At 45.0% G+C, this 19,734-nt stretch overlaps 1 protein-coding gene across 2 annotated transcripts in view; it reads right to left on the bottom strand.

Annotated features, from left to right (window-relative positions):
- The window catches only part of TRIM24 (tripartite motif containing 24), a 230,085-nt gene that overhangs the window by 83,069 nt on the left and 127,282 nt on the right, over positions 1–19,734 (bottom strand). For both annotated transcript variants that reach the window (XM_033951827.1, XM_033951828.1), the window contains exon 10: positions 6,980–7,189. In XM_033951827.1, the coding sequence (XP_033807718.1) occupies positions 6,980–7,189 (210 nt within the window). The remainder of the gene's footprint in view (positions 1–6,979; positions 7,190–19,734) is intronic.

Below are 19,734 nucleotides of genomic sequence, written 5' to 3'. Positions count from 1 at the left end.
TGAAGTGACTAATCTTTTGAGAGAAGGGATTGAGAGCTTGAGACCATTGAGATGCTAGGGTCCACTGAGATGATCTGAGATGGAGCTATGTAAAGGGGGTAACAGACTGTGGATGCCATGTGACCCAAGAGCCGCATCATCTGTCTGGCTGAAATGGTTTGTAGAAGTGAGATCTGATTGCAAAGTTGAAGCAAAGTGTCTTGTCTTTGTTGAGGTAGAAAAGTCCATAGATGAACAGTGTCGAGTAAGGCTCCTATTAATTGCAGCCTTTGAGAGGGTTGAAGGGACTTTGGAAAGTTGACTTTGAACCTTAGCTGCTGAAGAATGTTATCGTCAGCTGTGTTGCGGAAAGCACAGCTTGATGAAATGCAGATTTTATCAGCCAATCACCTAGATATATAAACACTTGAAACCCGTGATTTCGTAGGGTTGCTGTTAAAACCACTAGGCACTTGGTGAATACTCTTGGAGAAGAAACCAGGCCGAATGGCAGAACTTTGTACTGGAAGTGTTGATGAGCTATGTAAAAACACAGAAACTTTCTGTAAGCAAGATGGATATATGCGTGTAAGCCTCTTTGAGGTCCAGAGAGCATAGCCATTCATTTCATTCTAGAAGAGGGTATAAAGTCCCTAAAGATAGCATGCAAAACTTTTCTTTGACTAGGTTATTTGTTTAGGTCTCAGAGGTCGATAATTGGTTGAAGAGCTCCCGTCTTATTTGGGATTAGAAAATACATGGAGTAGAACCCCTGAATTTTCTGAGAAAGAGGAATTACTTCTATGGCATTTGGTTGAAGCAGAGCTTCTATTTCCTGAAGGAGGGTCATCTGTTGTGATATGAAAGAGGACTCTCTTGGAGGGTGATTTGGATGTACGGTTACAAAATGGAGAGTAACCCTCCTTGATGATGATAATAACAACTTTATTCTTGTATACCGCCACACCACATAGTTCTAGGTGGTTCACATTAAAAAAGGCTGTACAATCAGTGAAAATACATATATCAGAGAAATACAGCAAAAAATATAATCAAGTTACAGATTTATCAAACAAGTAAGTTTTCAACAGCTTTCTAAACGAATAGTAAGATTGAGCTTGAGGAATAAAAGTACCGTATTTGCCGGCGTATAAGACGACTTTTCAGTACCTTAAAATCCTCCCCAAAGTCGGGGGTCGTCTTATACGCCGGGTACTGTTTAGAGAGCTGCACGGGGACGCCCCTAGGGTCGCGGGGATCCCGTGGGGACGCCCCCTAGGGTCGCGGGGATCCCATGGGGACGCCTCCGAGGGTCGCGGGGCTCCTGCGGGGCTGGATGCTCAGTCTTCTGGATGTACGCGGCTCTTCTTCTCCCTACCTTCTCTGCTTGCAGCACAGAGCCGAACGGAAGTCTTCCCGACGTCAGCGCTGACGTCGGAGGGGAGGGAGGGCTTAAACAAAGCCCTCCCTCCCTCCGACGTCAGCGCTGACGTCGGGAAGACTTCCGTTCGGCTCTGTGCTGCAGGCAGGGCAGATAAGGAGAAGGAGAGTAGCCTCGCGGTTCGAGTGGCTACCAAGGGAGAGGGGCGGCCCGCCCCTCCCCGCCCCGGTTGCAACACAGCCGGCCAGGTTCCCTTACTTTTGTGGCACTTCCCCGACCGACCGATAACAGCCCGGGTCCGACAATCCTCCCTGCCCTGTAGCCGCAAATCTAAATTACCTTCTTACAGCAGCTGTAAGAAGGTAATTTAGATTCGCGGTTAAGGGCAGGGAGGTTTGTCGGACCGGGGCTGTTGTCGGTCGGTCGGGGAAGTGCCACAAAAGTAAGGGAACCTGGCCGGCTGTGCTGCACCCGGGGCGGTAGAGAAGGAGGGGGGGAGAAGGACGCTGAAAGGCCATGGTGAAGACAGGAGGGGGGGGAAGGACTCTGAAAGCACTTGAAGACAGAGGAGGGAGAAGGAGGCTGAAAGCACATGGGGGAATACAAAGGGGTGGGGAAGGGCGGGGGGGGGGGGACACAAAGGAAATGAGGAAGAGAGAGTAGGGAGAAGACGCTGGCAGGGAAGAAGACAGATGCCAGACTATGGGGGGGAGCAGAGAGAAGAAGATGGGTGCCAGACCAATTTGGAAGGGGGAAGAAAGGGAGAGGCACAGTAACAGAGCAAATGGAAGATGCAGAAGGAAGAGAGATAGTGGATGGAAGGAATTGAATGAGAACATGAGGAAAGCAGAAACCAGGCAACAAAGGTAGGAAAAGAATTCTATTGCTTTAGTGAATTAATTAAAATTGTTGAAATAAATTCTGATGTTCTTTTAAGTTTTATTTGTTGTGCAGAAGGTGTGCGGAAGAAGGGGTAGTCTTATACGGCGAGTATATAACAAACTCTATATTTTAACTGTAAAAGTTGGGGGGTCGTCTTATACGCCCAGTCGTCTTATACGCCGGCAAATACGGTACTCAACCAGGTGTTCATTTTTCCTGCCTGATCAAATGTTTTTTTTCTAAAAATCTCTTATAACAACAAGCTTTTGGTGTCAGAAACGCAAACAAGTTTTCTAGTGATCTTATTAGATTTGTACAATTCAAAATGAGAGGAAAGGTAAGCTGAAGCCAAACCAAACAAAGCTTTAAAGCAAATACAACCAAATTTAAACAAAACTCTTTCCTCAAGCGGCAACAAATGAAGATGTTGATAGTAAGGCCTAAAATGATCATATTTTTTCAAACCAAAAATCAAACGAACCACTGTGTTTTGTATTATTCTTAATCTATTAGAGATGACCTGGAGGCCGGTATGTGGTGATTTGGTGTAGGATGGGCTGGGGAGGGAATCAATGGGAACTCCACTAATTTGGAGCATGAGGATGTTACTGGCCAGACTTTACAGTAGATATCCTGGAAACAATGGGATGGTTGGATAGGCTGGAATGAACTTGGATGACAACTTCAGCATTTGGAACCTAGGACAATACCATGTGGACTTTACAGTCTATGACCCAGAAATATTAAAAAAGAGACAAGTTAATTTAATCATGCATTTTTAATGGTTATAACTAATGGGCAGACTGGATGGACAATTCAGGTCTTTATCTGCCATCATTTACTATGTTCCTATGATTTAGGAGAAGACAAAGTGAGCTCACACTCTGAGTCAGTATGGTGACGTGAGAGATCAGAATCAACTGCAGGAATTCCAGGTGACTGTAATATGAAGATTGTAGTGGAGAACAACGAGAAATTGCTCCTCAATGTCTTTGGTACCAATCTGATGTAGATGATGAAAAGGAGCGATGAGAGGTTCTTTTATCCCTGGAAGTATGGGATCGACACAATGAAGAGTGGTGGTACCTCAATGCAGAGTGTCTAGTCAATGAAGAGCATCGTTTCTGGAGGATCGATAAAAAGACTGGTGCTTCAATGGAGATATGGAATTGGTGCGTTGCGGCCTCAAGCTGCTATGCTTAGGCTGGGCCGGTACTGAGGTAGTTGATATAAGCACCGGTATCGGAGAGGGGGGAGGAGTCAAGATGTCGTCTCGCCGGTAGCCACGCTGAGAAAGGCTACTGTTTGGAACTTATTTTCCCCTTGCGGTATAGCGCTGAACTAATATCAACATGGGTAAGAGAAAGGGGAAAGTAAGGACTTACCCCTCCGAGTCCTCTCCACTTCCCCTTTCCACCATGGAGAGATCTGTAGTCCGAACAGCGTATATCCCTGGAGCGGGTGCTGTCGAAGGGGGCGGCCTTACCCGAGCTCAATGTCACTCTGAGCCCGGAGGAGCGACTTCCACCCTCTGACCCAGGCATGGTGACGCTGCCGGAACAAGCGTTGAACCCACAGGCTGTGACTAGCGCTGCGGATTATTCAACAGAGGAGGGTAGTATCTGGAGCATAAGAGGAGAAACCAGAGAGCTGGGAGACAATATGGGAGCGAGTTCTGAGCTCCACCTGGTTATTGAAGGTGCTGTAGGAGGTGTAGAGGAGACGCATGGAGAGAGCTCCAGGTCTGAGAAACTTGGTGAGCAGCAAATTATACCACTGGTTAAACCTCCCCATGTTACTTTAGATTCTATTTGGGATGCTTTCTATTTCTTAATGCATTTTTGTGTTGTGTGTTCATTTAAAATTGCATAAATAAATAATTAAAAAAAAAAAAAAAAAAGCACCGGTATCGAGTGCAATTTAAACATGTCACCTATTTCCCTCTGGAAAAATTCTCTGAGCTGTTCCTTGAAGAGTTGCAACAGTACCCTTGGATCAACAGCTGGTACCATCAATGCGGCAGGTGACCTCAATGAGGATGCAGCATGCCCTGATGGAGACACAACCTGCAGAGATGGAGAGTGATGGTGGCGACGTTTGGCCTCCACTGAGGACTCGAAGCTGTAGAGGCCTGGGACGCTTGCAGGGAAGAGGATGGCTTCTTAGGTGGCTTCCCCAATGCTGGAATCTTATTTGATGCTGTCAGTATCACTGTACTTGTGTATCATGAAGATAAAGTAGGGGTAGGAGAAGATTAATGAACAGCTTGAAGAGCACAGGGAGGCACAAATATGATTTGGAAAATGTAAAAAATGCAAAGAGAAGTGTGACATGGCCATTGCTAAGAGGTGTCGCAACGTATGAAAGACTAAAAGAGAGTTCCTACTCTCAACAAACTTCTAGTTAAAGAAGCATATTTTTGATTTTTTTTTTTTTTACTAAAATTTCCAAATTTCTAAGATTCAAAACAATCAATCTGTTATCCAGACTTTTGAAATGCCACTTCCAGATACAGTATAATCTCGTTATAACGGACTTTAAGGGACCCGGAAAAACAGTCCGTTATATCCAGAATTGTATTTTTTTAAAACTTTATTTAGGTCAACTTGAAACAACGTATAATCAATGAACAACAGTCACTGCACAACCATATCAGCAACATCAATAACAAAACTCAGCAAAACATTGGTATGGCACGAAATGATTGCAAAACCAAAACACTAAAAGATGGTCTAAAGCACAGTTCTTCAACCGCCGGTCCGCAGAAAATTTCTGCCGGTCCGCACAGGGCCGGCGAGATCAAGTCGGCAGTTAAATTTCCTGCTGACTGCGGTTCCTCCTGACTGCGGTTCCTGCTGACTAATGTTCCTCCCAGCCTCAGGCAATCAAGATAGGCTGCCGTCGGGGCCTTCCCTCTGTGAGTCTCGCCTGTTCGGAAACAGGAAGTTGAAACAAAATAGGCGGGACTCAGAGAGTGAAGGTCCCGACGTCGGCAGCGTGTCTTGATCGCCACCCCTGCCGAGTTGCTGAAGAGGGCCGCGGGGAAGTTGCGATTAGACCGGAGAGAGCTTCAGATTCAGGTGCAGGTGGAGGGAGATGGTCAGCGTGTGCGAACAAGATCCTGGGGAGCCTTCATAGTGACTTCCTCCCCTCCCACCAGCTCTCCTATTTGCCAGGGCAGTGATTTACCGGCAACTTCCTGCAGGCAAGTACCGAGAGCTGCTGGAAGGGGAGGAAGCCACTGTAGGAGGCTGGGAAGGTGCTGGAAAAAGGAGAGCTGTTACTGGACTTGAAGGAAGTTAGAAGGAGAGATGCTGCTGGGAGGGGAGGAGGGAAAGGGATGGGAAGAAAGTTAATGTTGGATAGAGGGAGGAGGGAAGGGAGAAGAAGGAGAGATGCTGCTGGGAGGGGAGGAGGGAAAGGGATGGGAAGAAAGTTAATGTTGGATAGAGGGAGGAGGGAAGGGAGAAGGAAAAAAAGGAAGGAGGGTAGGGAGAAAGAAAAAAGGAAGGAAACAGCTGGCAGGGAGATTACAGGAGGGGAAGGGGGTCAGGGTGGAATGGAGAGATCAAATCAGAGAAAGGGGAGAGAGAGGAATGAGAAAGTAGAGAGACATTGATGCTGGAAAGGGGGTCAGCAGAGAAATGAGAGAGGGATAAAGATGCTAGATCTGGTGTAGGAGAGATAAAAATGAAGAAGGCAGTGAAGCTGGAATGAATAATGTAAAAAGGAGAGAGGAGGATGGATAAGGAAGAGGGGCATAGAAAGAAGTCAGATACATATGGAAGGGGGAGAGGGCAGACATTGGATGGAATGGGCAGATGGTGGAAGGAAAAGAGTGAAAAGAAGATGAAAGCAGAAACCAGAGACAACAAAAGGTAGAAAAAAATAATTTTATTTCTATTTTGTCATTAGAATATATCAGATTTGAATTATATATCCTGCTAGAGACATAACTGGGGACTGCAGTATTCTGTTAGCATGATATTTCTATGTAGCATTCTATAATAACTTGGCTTGTTCAGTTTTCTTGATAGTAAAGGGGATATATGTGAAGGGGAGGGGGGATAGCGGTTTTTGATGGTCCTTGCTCTGTATATTTGTATTTATAAAATCACAATTGTTCAGAATATTGTTTCTTTTTATACTTTAATAAAATACGTTCAATATAAAATCATAATTGCGGCTTGTGCAGATGGGATCAGATGGTTTGCGGGGACCGAGCTCGCGGAGATGGGGCGTAAATGGGGTTTTTTAATTTTAGTCCTAGTAGTTTGCCGGTCCACAAAATAATTATTTTATTTCTGCCGGTCCACGGGTGCAAAAAGGTTGAAGAACACTGGTCTAAAGCATTATGTCGTACTGTACTGAAAAGAAAAATAATCATTTTCTTTTGGGTTGCATTTTGATACTATATCACCGGCATGCCATGTGTGCTTTGTAGGTGGAGCCTGCATGTCCGTTATAGCCGAACAAAATTGCAACTAAAAGCAGCTCTGGGGACCAAATTGTTTGTCCGTTAATATGCGAATCCGCTATATGCAGTGATTTTCTACATGTTCATAAAGACGCACGGCTGGGACTAGCGGACCTCGTTCACTATAAACGATATTCTGTTATAAGCGAGTCCATTATAATGAGATTATACTGTATTTAAAGCACATAAATGTCCTTTATTTTCATTCTCCATACACCATGTATATTGGGGGAATAAAAGAAAAGGAAGAGGAACCATACCTGTTTCATAGCCTGTTGAGCTAGAAAAGCCATTTGCAATGGGTTTGGTCTAAAACCTCGTCTTGCCATGTTCTGGACATTCTGCATATTTTGGGCATTCTGCATAATCTGCATGTTCTGGACATTTGATGGGTATCTCATCTGTTGGGCAGGAACACTCGAAGTACTCGATTTAGCATTCAGATTTTGAAAGTTAGGCACGCGTTGTACCTGAGGAAATAATAATAATTTAAAAAAAAGGCTTTCTATATAAAATCACTGAAGCTATGATTGCTTTTGTAAAACTTCATTTTTAATACATAACTGAGTAAAGTACAGCATTTAAGCCACACATAGGTAAAATAGGAAATGTTAAGTAAAGATGCATAAAAATAATAATAAAAATAAAAATTAGGAAAATAATGCAATAGTAAAGCACAGTTACTTACTGTAACAGGTGTTATCCAGGGACAGCAGGCAGATATTCTCACATGTGGGTGACGTCAACCACGGAGCCCCGGTATAGACAACTTAAAAGTGCATTGCCACTTGAGAAAGTTCGTGAACTGCCTGCACCGCGTATGCGCAAGTGCCTTCCCGCCCAATACAGGCTCGTGGTACCTCAGTTCTGTAAGCAAGCTAAGAAGTGAACCAGGGGAGGTGGGTGGATTGTGAGAATATCTGCCTGCTGTCTCTGGATAACACCTGTTGGTAAATAATTGCTTTATCCCAGGACAAGCAGGCAGCATATTCTCACATGTGGGACTCCCTAGCTTACTAGAATGGGATGGAGGGAGTGTTGGCCATTAAGAAAATAAATTTTGCAAAACTGCTTGGCTGAAGTGACCATCCCATCTGGAATAAGATTCAGACAGTAGTGAGATGTGAATGTATGAACTGAGGACCAAGTAGCAGCTTTACAGATCAAATCAATAGGAGTGGAATGTAAGAAAGCAACTGAAGCTGCCATAGCTCGAACTTTGTGGGCTGTGACACAACTCTTCATTTGTAGTCCAGCCTGAGCATAACAGAAGGTGATAAGAAGCCTCCAACCATATATAAAAAGTTATTTTGGATACAGGATGTCCCAACTTATTAGGATCAAAGGAAACGAAGAGTTGAGGAGATGTCCTATGTGGCTGAGTACGTGGTAAGTAATATGCCGAAGCTTGTTTACAGTCCAAAGTATGAAGAGCCATTTCTCCAGGATGAGAATGATGCTTAGGAAAAAATACTGGAAGCACAATGGATTGATTGAGATGGAATTCAGTGACCACTTTGTCATGATGAAACACTGTGTGAACGGTGGATCTGCCAACAGTGCCTGAACTTTAAGTTCACTTACTTTTTGAGCAGATGTAAGGGAGATGAGAAAAACTACTTTCCTATGTGGGATCCCTACAAGGGTCATGCCAAGGGATAGGGTCACTAGGGTATGGACTTGAATGAGCAGGTCAGTAGAGTGACAGTACAATTACAATTATACTTTAGGGGGTCAGTAGACTTAAGAGGGTGGGTAAATGGTGTGGGCAGACTTGATGGGCTGTAGCCCTTATCTGCCGTCATCTTTCTATGTTTCTAAAAGGAGGATTCATTAGTTTAGCAAGAACCACATTAACATTCCAAACCACTAGAGGTGGTTTGAGAGTAGGTTTGATGTTGAAAAGTCTTTTCATAAATCTGGATACAAGAGGATGAGCAGTGAGAGGTTTACCATCAACTGGTAGTTGATAGCACTGAGATGAACTCTAATCAAAGTGGTCTTGATGCCTGAATTGGATAAATGTAGAAGGTAATCCAATACTGAAGATACAGAGGTGGATTTAGCATGATGATGATGATGGAAGAGTACACCACGTGGAAAACCACTTCTATTTGTGTTGATAACATTGTTGCATAAATGGTTTTCTTGATGCTTCTAAGATAAGTCTGACAGGCTGGGAAAGATGAAGGTCAGCCGATGTCAGTCCAAGAGGTACCAAGCTGTCAGGTGCAACAATTGAAGATTGGGATGCAGAAGAGAGCCGTGATTCTGCATGAGAAGAGATGGAAAAATCTGAAGAGGGATTGGATCCTTGATACTGAGTTGACATAGAAGGGAAAACCAGGGTTGTCTAGGCCATCGAGGAGCTAGGAGAATCATGGTGGCCTGCTCCCTTTTGAACTTAACAAGCGTCTTGAGGATGAGAGGGATTGGAGGAAACGCATAGAGAAACTTGTGCATCCAATCCAGTAGAAAAGCATCCACTGAGCCGTAGAAGAGAATACTACCCTGGAGCAAAACTGGGGCAGCTTGTGGTTGAGGGGGGATGCAAACAAGTCTATCTGAGAAGTCTCTCACTGAGAGAAGATGTGATGCAGAACTGCAGAGTTGAGCGTCCACTTGTGTGGCTGAAGAAACCTGCCGAGTTTGTCTGCAAGATAATTCTTTTCTCCTTGAATGCATATTGCTTTCAGGAATATGTTGTAAGCAATCGCCCAGGTCCAGATCTTTTGGCCTCCTGACAAAGACGGAGAGAGCCTGTGCTGCCTTGCTTGTTTATGTAATGCATTGCGACCTGATTGTCCGTGCGGATAAGGAGGACGTAATTGGTGACAATGTGCTGAATAGCTTTGATAGCCTTGTAAATCACTCGGAATTTCAACAGATTGTTATGGCAAAGGTGGTCCTGGGCAGACCAGTGACCTTGAGTGCAATGACCGTCCAGATGAGCCCGCCAAGCGTAGGTGGATGAGTCCGTTGTCAGTACCTTCTGATGTGGAGATGTGTGGAAAATCAGCCCTCTGGAAAGATTGGAAGAGTTCATCCACCACTGCAGAGATTGCTGAAGTGAAGGAGTGACGGTAATGAGTTGAGTCAGTGGGTCAACAGCTTGAGATCACTGAGATGCGAGAGTCCATTGAGGTATCCTGAGATAAAGTCTTGCAAATGAAGTAACATGCACCAGGGAAGCCATGTGACCCAGTAGTACAATCAGTTTCCTGGCCAAGAGTGATGGCAGGTGTGAAGTCTGATTGCAAAGCTGAACCAAATTTTCTAGTCTTTGCTGAGGGAGAAACGCTCTAAGATGAATGGTGTCTAGCAGAGCTCCAATAAACTGCAGAGTCAGAGAGCTGAAGTTGGGATTTGGGAAAATTGATTTCAAAACCCAACTGCTAAGGAAGAGAATTGTTAAGCAACTCGCTGCAATCACTCCTTGAGAGGTTTGAAATTTGATCAGCCAATCATCCTGATAGGGGAACACCTGGAGGCCCTGAGTCCACAATGCCCTTGCCACTAACACTAGGCACTTGGTGAATACTCTGGGAGAAGGACGAATGGTGATCCAAGATGGCCGACAGTCCCAGACGCTGAGTAGCACGCTGGAGAAGACTACTTGAAAAATTTCTTTTAGAGTGATTTACTTACTTGAGATGCCGAAGAGGAGAGGCCGCAGCACCGCTGGAGCCTCGCGGCGTTCAGCGGTCCCCTCGTTCGGCAATATTGAAGAACTCCTGCGTCGGATGCAGGATATCCCGGCAGCGTCGGCACCCCCCCCCCCGCTGGAGACGCCTCAGAGGGGCGGAAATGAGGTGATCTCCTTGGGGCTAGAGACTACACTGAGCCCCGACGCTAGGGCACCTCCCCCACCTCCTCAGGTTACCAGCTCCCCACGAGTGAAGGAGCTCCCGGAAGAAGGCAAGCACCTACCCTCGGAGGCCAGGAAGAACAGAGAGGGGAGCGTGGAGATGGACTCCCTGAGTTTTCAGGTGAGTCCAAGAAGTACCGAGGATTTGGAAACATCAGGGATCATTTCAGCCCAGCAGAAGGATTGCCAGAAACAGCTGATAACCGGTGAGACTATTCAAATTTCTAATCTTTCATATGTTATTGAAAAACCCAGAGAAGTAACACTGGACTCAATCTGGGACTTAGTTGCTGACCTAGCCAAGTCTGTTAAGCCCCAGCTTTTGAAGCTGGAAAATAAAATTACTCTTCAAGAAACTGAGATAACGGATAAAAAATATAAAAGTTGAAATTGATGAATCCAAGAACTCTATTGTGAATATACAATAGGAGTTAAAAGCATCAAAACAGCTTAGTGAAGCAATGGTAAAAGATAACACAAGTTTGCGTAGAAAATTGGAAACTTTGGAGAACTTTTCTCGTAATAATAATCTCCGCCTGATTAATTTTCCTAAGATAGCCTCGGTGACACCTAGAGATATGTTGAAACGTTATATGGTAGAGATTTTGGGTATTCCAGAGGATACATTACCACCATTTACTCAAGTATACTACCTACCAATGAAAACTACTAAATTACCACTTAAACAACAGGAGGACAATCAACCACTTAATGTTTCAGCAATCTTGGAACTTTCGGATAGAGAGCTTGCATCTCCGGCAACATTGCTTCTTACGGTGGCTCTTGCACCAGATAAAAACTGGTTGCTTAGATTGTACTTTAGAAATAAAATGAAAGAATTTCTTGGACATAAAATATTAATGTTTCCAGATTTGGCGCGGGAAACCCAGAGAAGAAGGCGAGAATTTCTTTTGATGAAGCCAGGTGTTATATCTCTTGGAGGGACTTTTTTCCTACGACACCCTTGTAAATGTGTAATACAGTACCATATGAAGAAATATGTATTCTTTGAGCCATTCCAGTTGACAGCCTTTCTGGCAGGAACTCGACTGGATGAAGGGAAATCAAGCGAGGTGCAATTGAATAAATGATATCCTTCCTCAGCTAAGGGATTTTGTTTTCCTAATATTTGAATTGATATTTGTTAGCATTTGTTAATATGTCCGCCTCATCCTTCTTGGATCTAATTTAGAGGACTTGAGCTGAATTTAAGCTAAACATTTATTTTTATTTTATTTGATTATTTTGTATTTTACCTATGAGTATTATTTTCCTGCTTTTCTTCAACTTTCTGTACAAGTGGATACTTGATTTATAAAATGTAAAATTTGATAAATAAAAAAAAAAATACTCTGGGAGAAGATGCAAGTCCAAAGGGAAGGATCTTGTACGGATAATGTTGCTGAGCCACCTGAAATCTGAGTAATTTCTTGGAGGTCAGATTCACTGGAATGCCAGTCGTTGCAATCTTAAAGGGGATATAATGTTGCCAAGGACAACATCCGAAACCTTTCCTTCACTAGAAATCTGTTGAGGCCCCTAAGTCTAAGATTGGACGTAGATCTCCCATCTTCATTGGGATGAGAAAATACTGGGAGTAAAATCCCCGGTTTCTCTGCACAGGTGGAACCTAGAGAGTTGCGCGGGGACAGAAATCCCACCCGTCCCCGCCAAAGTCCCACCCGTCCCCGTGAGGAATCCCTCCGTCCCCACCCGTCCCTGTGAGGAATCCCCTCCGTCCCCGCCCGTCCCCGCGAGGAATCCCCTACGTCCCCGCCCGTCCCTATAAACTACAGAAATAGTTATTTCATTTAATTATGCTACTGAATTAAAGGCTCTGGTAGAAACCCATTTAAAAATAAGCAAAAAGACTTTATTAATTTGGAAATATTAATTGGGAAGAATACATACTTTGCAAACGGGTTTCTACCAGAGCCTCTAATGTTTATAAATTTTTATCAACACAACTAATATACTACTTTATCCTTAAGCAAAAAAAAAAAAAAAAAGAATTTTTTTCCTACCTTTATTGCCTGGTTTCTGCTTTCTTCATGTTCTCATTCAATTCCTTCCATCCACTGCCTCTCTTCTCTGTCTCTTCCATTTGCTCTGTTACTGTGCCTCTCCCTTTCTCCCCCCTCCCAAATTGGTCTGGCACCCATCTTTTTCCCTCCGCTCCCCCCATAGTCTGGCACCTCTGTCTTCTTCCCTGCCAGCGTCTTCTTCCCATTCCCTCTTCCCCATTTCCTTTCAGTGTCTTTCTCCCCCACCATCTTCCCCATGTCCTGTCAGGCAGCATCCTTCACCCCCCTCTGCCTTCCCCATGTCCTTTCAGCGTCCTTCTCCCCCCTCTGTCTTCCCCATGTCCTTTCAGCGTCCTTCTCCCCCCTCTGTCTTCCCCATGTCCTTTCAGCGGCCTTCTCCCCCCTCTGTCTTCCCCATGTCCTTTCAGCGGCCTTCTCCACCTCTGTTTTCCCCATGTCCTTTCAGTGGCATTCTCCACCCCTTTGTCTTCCCCAGTGCTTTCAGGGTCCTTCCCCCCCCCCCTCCTCCCGTTTACCCCTTGTCCTTTCAGCGGCCTTCTCCCCCCTTAAGCGTCTTTTCTTCTCCACTCCACCTTTCCTCCCTCCCTGCCTCCACCTTTGTGGCGCTTTTGCACCCGACCTACAACAGAACAGGCCCGGTCGGACAAATCTCCCTGTCCTGTAGCCGCGAATCTAAATTACCTTCTTACAGCAGCTGGAGTAGTGAAGCTGCTGTAAGAGGTAATTTAGATTCGCGGCTACAGGGCAGGGAGATTTGTCGGCCGGGCCTGTTGTCGGTCGATCGGGGGACCTAACCGGCTGTGCACATTCTCCGGGGCGGACCGCCCCCTCCCCCCTCTTTTGTACACCATTGCCTTCTCCCTACCTGCCCTGCCGCACACAGCCGACCGGAAGTCTTCCTGATGTCAGCGCTGACGTCGGAGGAAGGGAGGGCTTTGCTTAAGCCCTCCCTCCGACGTCAGCGCTGACATCGGGAAGATTTCCGTTCGGCTGTGTGTTGCGACAGGGCAGGTAAGGAGAAGGAGACTACCCTCGCGGCTCGAGTGCACTGCGATCCAACCCCGCAGGAACCCCGCTAGGGGGCGTCCCCACGGGATCCCCGCGACCCTAGGGGGCGTCTCCATGGGATCCCCGTGACCCAAAGGGGGAACCCGCGGGTCCCGCGGGATTCCCGTCATCCCCGTTCCCGTGCAGCTCTCTAGTGGAACCTCCTCTATAGCATTGAGAAGGAGGGATTCTATCTCCCAAAAAAGATGAGACGTCTGCTGAGGGATGAAAAAAAAAACTCTTGGCAAATGATCTGGAAGCATATTGATAAAGTGAAGAGAGTATCCTTCTTGAATAACTTTTAGTACCCAGAGGTTTGTGGTTATCAGTTCCAAATGGGAATAATAAACTAAACCTTAAACTTATATACCGCATCTTCTCTATAAGGATAATGCTCGGCACGGTTTACAAGAGTTTTGAAGAAAGGAAAATATAAGAATTAGTGATGATATAGAGAGCAGCGGAATTTACATTTTTGAAAATGGAAACTTTTTTAGATGTTTTTGAAATAATTGGAAAGAGCCCAAATTACGCAGCTGGACAGGAAAGTTGTTCTAAAGCTCAGTAGTTTTAAAATAAAGAGATTTCCCTAATTTTCCAATATAGATTAACACCTTTAAACGAGGGGAAAGATAATTTAAGCTTTTGGATAGATCTGGTAAAATCAGGTTTCACAGAGTTCCAGGATAGAGGAATTCAAGGAGGAAGAGTGCCAAGCAAGATCTTAAATGTTAGGCAGGCACATTTAAAGTAAACCCTAGAGATTACTAGGAGCCAATGAAGTTTTAACAAAAGCGGGGAAACATGATCATATTTGCTTTTTGCAAAGATCAACCTAGCTGGATCTGTTGAAGTCTTTGAAGACTTTTCTTGGTTAGACTTGGATAGATCAAATTACAATAATCTAACCTCGAAAGAATGATTAATTGTACAAAGATAGCAAAATGTTAGTGGAAGCAGGATCTCACTTTCCTCAGCATATGGAGACTAAAGAAGCATTTTTTTAAACCAGAGAATTAAGATGGTCATTGAATGAAAGTGTTGAGTCTATGACATCCAAAACTTTACTTGAGAATTCAATCTGCAGTGAAGATACAGATGGCAATGGACGAAGGTAGTTGATCTAGTTAAGGGCCAAGCCACAGCAGTTTGGTTTTGGACTCATTCAGCTTCATTTGCACAGTAAGGCCCCAAGATTGAAGTTTCATTATGCATGCTATTATATTCTCAGCGAGGTTTGTGAGATTTGAATCTATCTTAAGAAGGACAAAGATGTCACATGCATATGTTTCAAAGGGAGATAGATGGAAAAGTTTTAAAGTAGACATATAGATGTTGAAAAGAATAGGGGATAGAGGTGATCCTTGCGGGACTCTGCATAGTGGCTTCCAAGAAGATGACATGGTGCCATTCATATTGACAGTATATGAGTGAGATCATAGGAATTTCAAGAACCAGTCTAAGACTGTAGAATCAATGCCTATCTCAGAAATTTGGTAGATTAAGATATCGTGGTGAACGATGTCAAAGGCAGTTGGAGCCGGCCTCTGATTGGTTGAGGAAGAGGCTGAGAAATAGAACAGTGGCTATGGTCTCTAGAAGCCTGTCAAAAAAACTGAGCAGGCTTTGGAGGAGCTGTTGACTGGGATTTCTGAGGGCGCTGTTTTTGCTTTTTCTGCTATGGTCAAGAAAAACGCTTTTGATATGAAGGCTTAAAAGATTTAGAAGTTGAAGGCTTAGGCTTGGATTTAACCAAAGCATCCCAATGTTTCTCATGATCAGTAGGCTTTTGTATGGCATTTTCAATAGAATCATCAAACAGCTCATCTTCCAAACAGGGAATGTTTGCTAATCTGTCCTGAAGGTTGGTGTCCATATCTGAGACTTGTAGCCATGCAAGACGTCTCACTGCTACTGACATAGATGATGCTCTGGAAGATACTCTATATACTAAAATATAAACCTAGATTTTTGGGCAAAATAAATAGCCCAAAAATGGGGGTCTCGGTTTATATTCGAGTCTTCCCCCTCTCAGTCTCATCTTGAGCCTCACCATGTGCCTACTGTAAATCCCTGCTTATCCAGTAGTGAGCCAGGTCAAAAACAATCCTCCTATACTCTTGCCCCATGCAGTCTCACTACTCAAAATGGCTGACATGAGTTCTCACAGTGGTTGCTATGTTTATTAACCACCTTTTCATGAAGAGATTTACCCCAAGTGGTTACATCAAATAGAAATCAGGTAGTCTAAAGTATTTCCCCTATCTGTCCCTGCAGGCTCACAATCTAACTGTGGCACTTGGGGCAATGGGGGGGATTAAGTGACTTGCCCAGAGTCACAACAGGAAGACTGGGATTAAACTCACAACCTCAGGGTACTGATGCAGCAGCCGTTAACTGCTAAGCTACTCACTCCCACAGTAACCTTGTAAAACTAACATGAGTTGTTTGTATTCGAGCTAATCCATTTTTTTTTTTTTGGGGGGGGGGTTACCTTAGTTTATATTCAGATAGGATTACAAACTAGTATATAAGGTACCGTATTTTTCACTCCATAAGACGCACTTTTTCCACCCCCCCAAAAGGGATGGAAGTTAAGTGCATCTTATGAAGCAAAGATACAAATTAAGCCCGCTGCCGCCACAACTTTTAAATCCCCCTGCCACTGCTGCATTTTTTAAACCCCCCATCCGCCGCATATTTTTAAACCCCCCCCCTTACCGCTGCTGCATATTTTTAAATCCCCCCTGACTGCCGTGCATCTTTAAAACCCACCCGCCCGCCATTGTACCTGCTATCATCCAGTGTATTTCCCAGCCAGTGGCGCACAGGCCAGAAGCACAGGGATCAGGAGCAAGCCCTCCGCGCTCCTGCCTAGGCCCGCGCCGATCTCTGAATGGCTGCAATCAGCTCTCGTGGGACGTGGGGGATGATTTAAGGTACTAGGGGGGGCACGTGGGAGTATGGGGGGATAATTTAAGGTACTGGGGGCATGTGGGGGTATGGGAGATGATTTAAGGTACTGGGGGGCACGTGGGGGTAAGGAAGTATGATTTAAGGTACTGGGGGTACGTGAGGGGTGTGGGGGCCTGCCTGTCACTAGGCCTGCTTGCTCTATGCCCTGTCTTGGCCTACCACTAGACCACCATGGGGGGACGACAGGGTGCAGACTGGTATGGAGAATTTGAGTCAGAATGGTTTTTTTCTTGTTTTCCTTCTCTAAATCTAGGGTGCATCTTATGGTCAGGTGCTTATGGAGCGAAAAATATGGTAATTCAAATGCATCTTAAGCAGATCTTGCCATATATCTTCTAGCTAGGGCAAGGGTATGAGAGATGTGATGAAATTCCTGCAAATGTGGAGGAATTTATCTATCAAAAGAAGGCAATTTCTTAACAAAATAGCTTTATACAGCAGAAAATATAGACATTCTAACTTAGAACTCTATTCGCTAGCATTGAATTTTGGTACAGTCGGCGCCCAAATTTGTGCTTAATGCATCCGTCATGCCCTGCTGGCATTGAGGCATAGACTTTCGATGGAGTAGAGTTTCAAAGTTGACTTGACCACTAGAGACTGGTGCTGAAGCTGTGGTTTGTCAAAACCCGGAGAAGAAATTATTTTATATAGAGAGCCCAATTTTCTGTACTGTTAATTGTAATGGATAGGGCATTTCCCAGTTTTTGTGAAAAATCTCTTTAAATATACCATGCAAAGGTAGTCTGTGAAGTTCTTTAGGAGGCTCATCATAATCTAAGGCTTTCAAGTATTCAGCACTGTAGGCAGAATCAGCTTCTAGCTTGACTGGTAGCTCTTTACCCAACTGGCGAATAAATTTGGTAATAGAAAGTCTCTCAGTAGGAGATTTAGCCCATGGTGTCATAAAAGGACTTTGGTGAAGTGCATCGACAGGATCGATGCTGATGTCAAGTCCGGTGTCAATCAGATGATGATGAGAATGAACAACGTGACACTCTTTTACACTTGGAAGACCGTGAAGGAGAGTAATGTTTTCTTTTCACAGCTCCTGAAGAGGCTTCGACTTTGCGGCGGCTATATTTCCTCCTATGTCCCGGCCAACAACAGGCTTCAAGAAGTGTAGCCAGTGTCAGCGTGCAATTTCTCTCACGGACCCACATAGTAGGTGCCTCAAGTGCCTTGGGCCAGACCATCACCCGAAGCCGTGCCAGCGCTTTGCTACTCTTCAACCCCGAGCTCTTAAATGCCGTCTACTTTCAGTGGAAAAGCTCTTTGGGATAGATTCGACCTCATCCTTGACTCCGAAGCCGACCTCGGACTCGCCTTTGACAGAGGGTCCTCCTGCCTCCACTGCTTCGACCTCGCTTCACATCGGACCTTCTTCGTTTGCAGCGGCTCTTTCCTCGACGACGTCTGCTGTATCTTCCTCTGTATCCTCAGGTCAGATAGCTCAGCAGAAAGTTCCAGCGGTGGTGCTTAAGGTGCCTAAGACTTCCAAGTCGAAGCACATTTCCACTGCCTCTCTGGAACCTCCAGCCAAAGCAGGTGGTCCGGTTTCAGATACGGATCCATCCTTGCCGGCTTCTTTCCAGACCATGTTAGAGAAGCAGTTTATTCAGTTCCTTACTAACATGGGACCCAAACTGCTTCCTCTTATCCAGTCGAGCCGCTTCCTTTGGCCCCAGTCTGAACTTACACACTCTTTGCAGGGAGCAGAGTCTCTGCGAGTGTCTGGTCTGGCATCCAAGCACGTAAAGCAAGGAGCAGATTCTTTGCGAGTGCCTCGATGAGAATCATCACACTCTATACAAGGAGCAGTCTCTTTGAGAGTCTCTTTGAGAGTGCATCGAGGTTCCTCCACCAAGCCTCTGGAGCTTCGATCTACAGCCTCTAGTCCTATTCATACATCGGCATCGTACATACATACATCAGCTGCCCACGTCTCCAAGGCGAAATCTCTTCGATCCTCGAGATCTGGTTCGACACAGTTCTTACCGACATTCGAGGCCTTCATCGAGGCATCCTTCAAGGCATAGTTCTTCTTCTCATGACAAACCATCTTCCTCGAAGCCTCGATCTACTCCAACCTCGACCAGACCACCGACTCCTCGTTCGAGGTTTCCGATGCCGGACCTCGAGGATGTTCCGGTCTCGATTGCCTCGTCCAAGTCACCAGGTTCCTTTGATACCTTTTTCCCTGCCGAAGCTTCTTCTTCGACACAGGCTGCCTCGACGTCCTCGAGTCCTTCTTGAGGTAAAGCATTGGCAAATCAGCTATCTTTCTCATCTTTCCTGCGACAGATGGCTGTGGACTTGGATATTCAATTGGATACTGGCTCCAAATATTCTAAGGAGTATCTCGAAGTCATGCATCTTCCTCAACCTCCGTCAGAGTCTCTTAAACTTCGACTTTATAAGCTTTTGAATCAGACTTTTGGTCGTTGCATGGAAACACCTTTTTCCATACCGGTTGTTCCAGGGAAATTGGACTGTGCATCGCAAAGGGTTTAACAATTCTCAGTTATCTCATCAATCCCTGCTGGTAGAGTCCTCCTTGGAAAGGTCCCATCCTTCCAAGGTTTACGCCACCGTCCCTCCTGGAAGGGAAGGGAAAACTATGGACAAATTTGGACGTCGCATCTACCAGAATGCTATGATGTCCTCTAAAATCCTCAATTATAATTTTTATTTTATCACTTACTTTGAATTTCTTCTCTCTCTTCTACCACAGTTTTTGAATTATTTGGATAACCAAATGCATTTTGAGTTTCAGGAAGTCATTGCTTCTTTCTCTCAATTATGTCTGCATCTCCTCCAATCATCTTATGATGCCTTTGAGTTATCTGCCCGAGCGGCTGCTTGCTCTGTAGCTATTCGTCGTCTTGCCATGGACTCTAACCTTCAAGACCGCTTGGCTAACTTTCCTTGTGAGGGCAATGACCTCTTTGATGAATCCATCGAGGCAGCCACCAATTATCTGACCATGCAAAATCATTTGCTTCAATTGTCAGACCGAAGCCAAAGCCAGCTCCTGCCACGACTGCACGCTCTGCTCTTATCTATCAAAGGCGTTTTG

This window comes from Geotrypetes seraphini, chromosome 7 (genome assembly GCF_902459505.1).
Source record: "Geotrypetes seraphini chromosome 7, aGeoSer1.1, whole genome shotgun sequence".
Lineage (NCBI taxonomy): Eukaryota > Metazoa > Chordata > Amphibia > Gymnophiona > Dermophiidae > Geotrypetes > Geotrypetes seraphini.
This window is presented reverse-complemented; position numbering and strand designations above follow the sequence as displayed.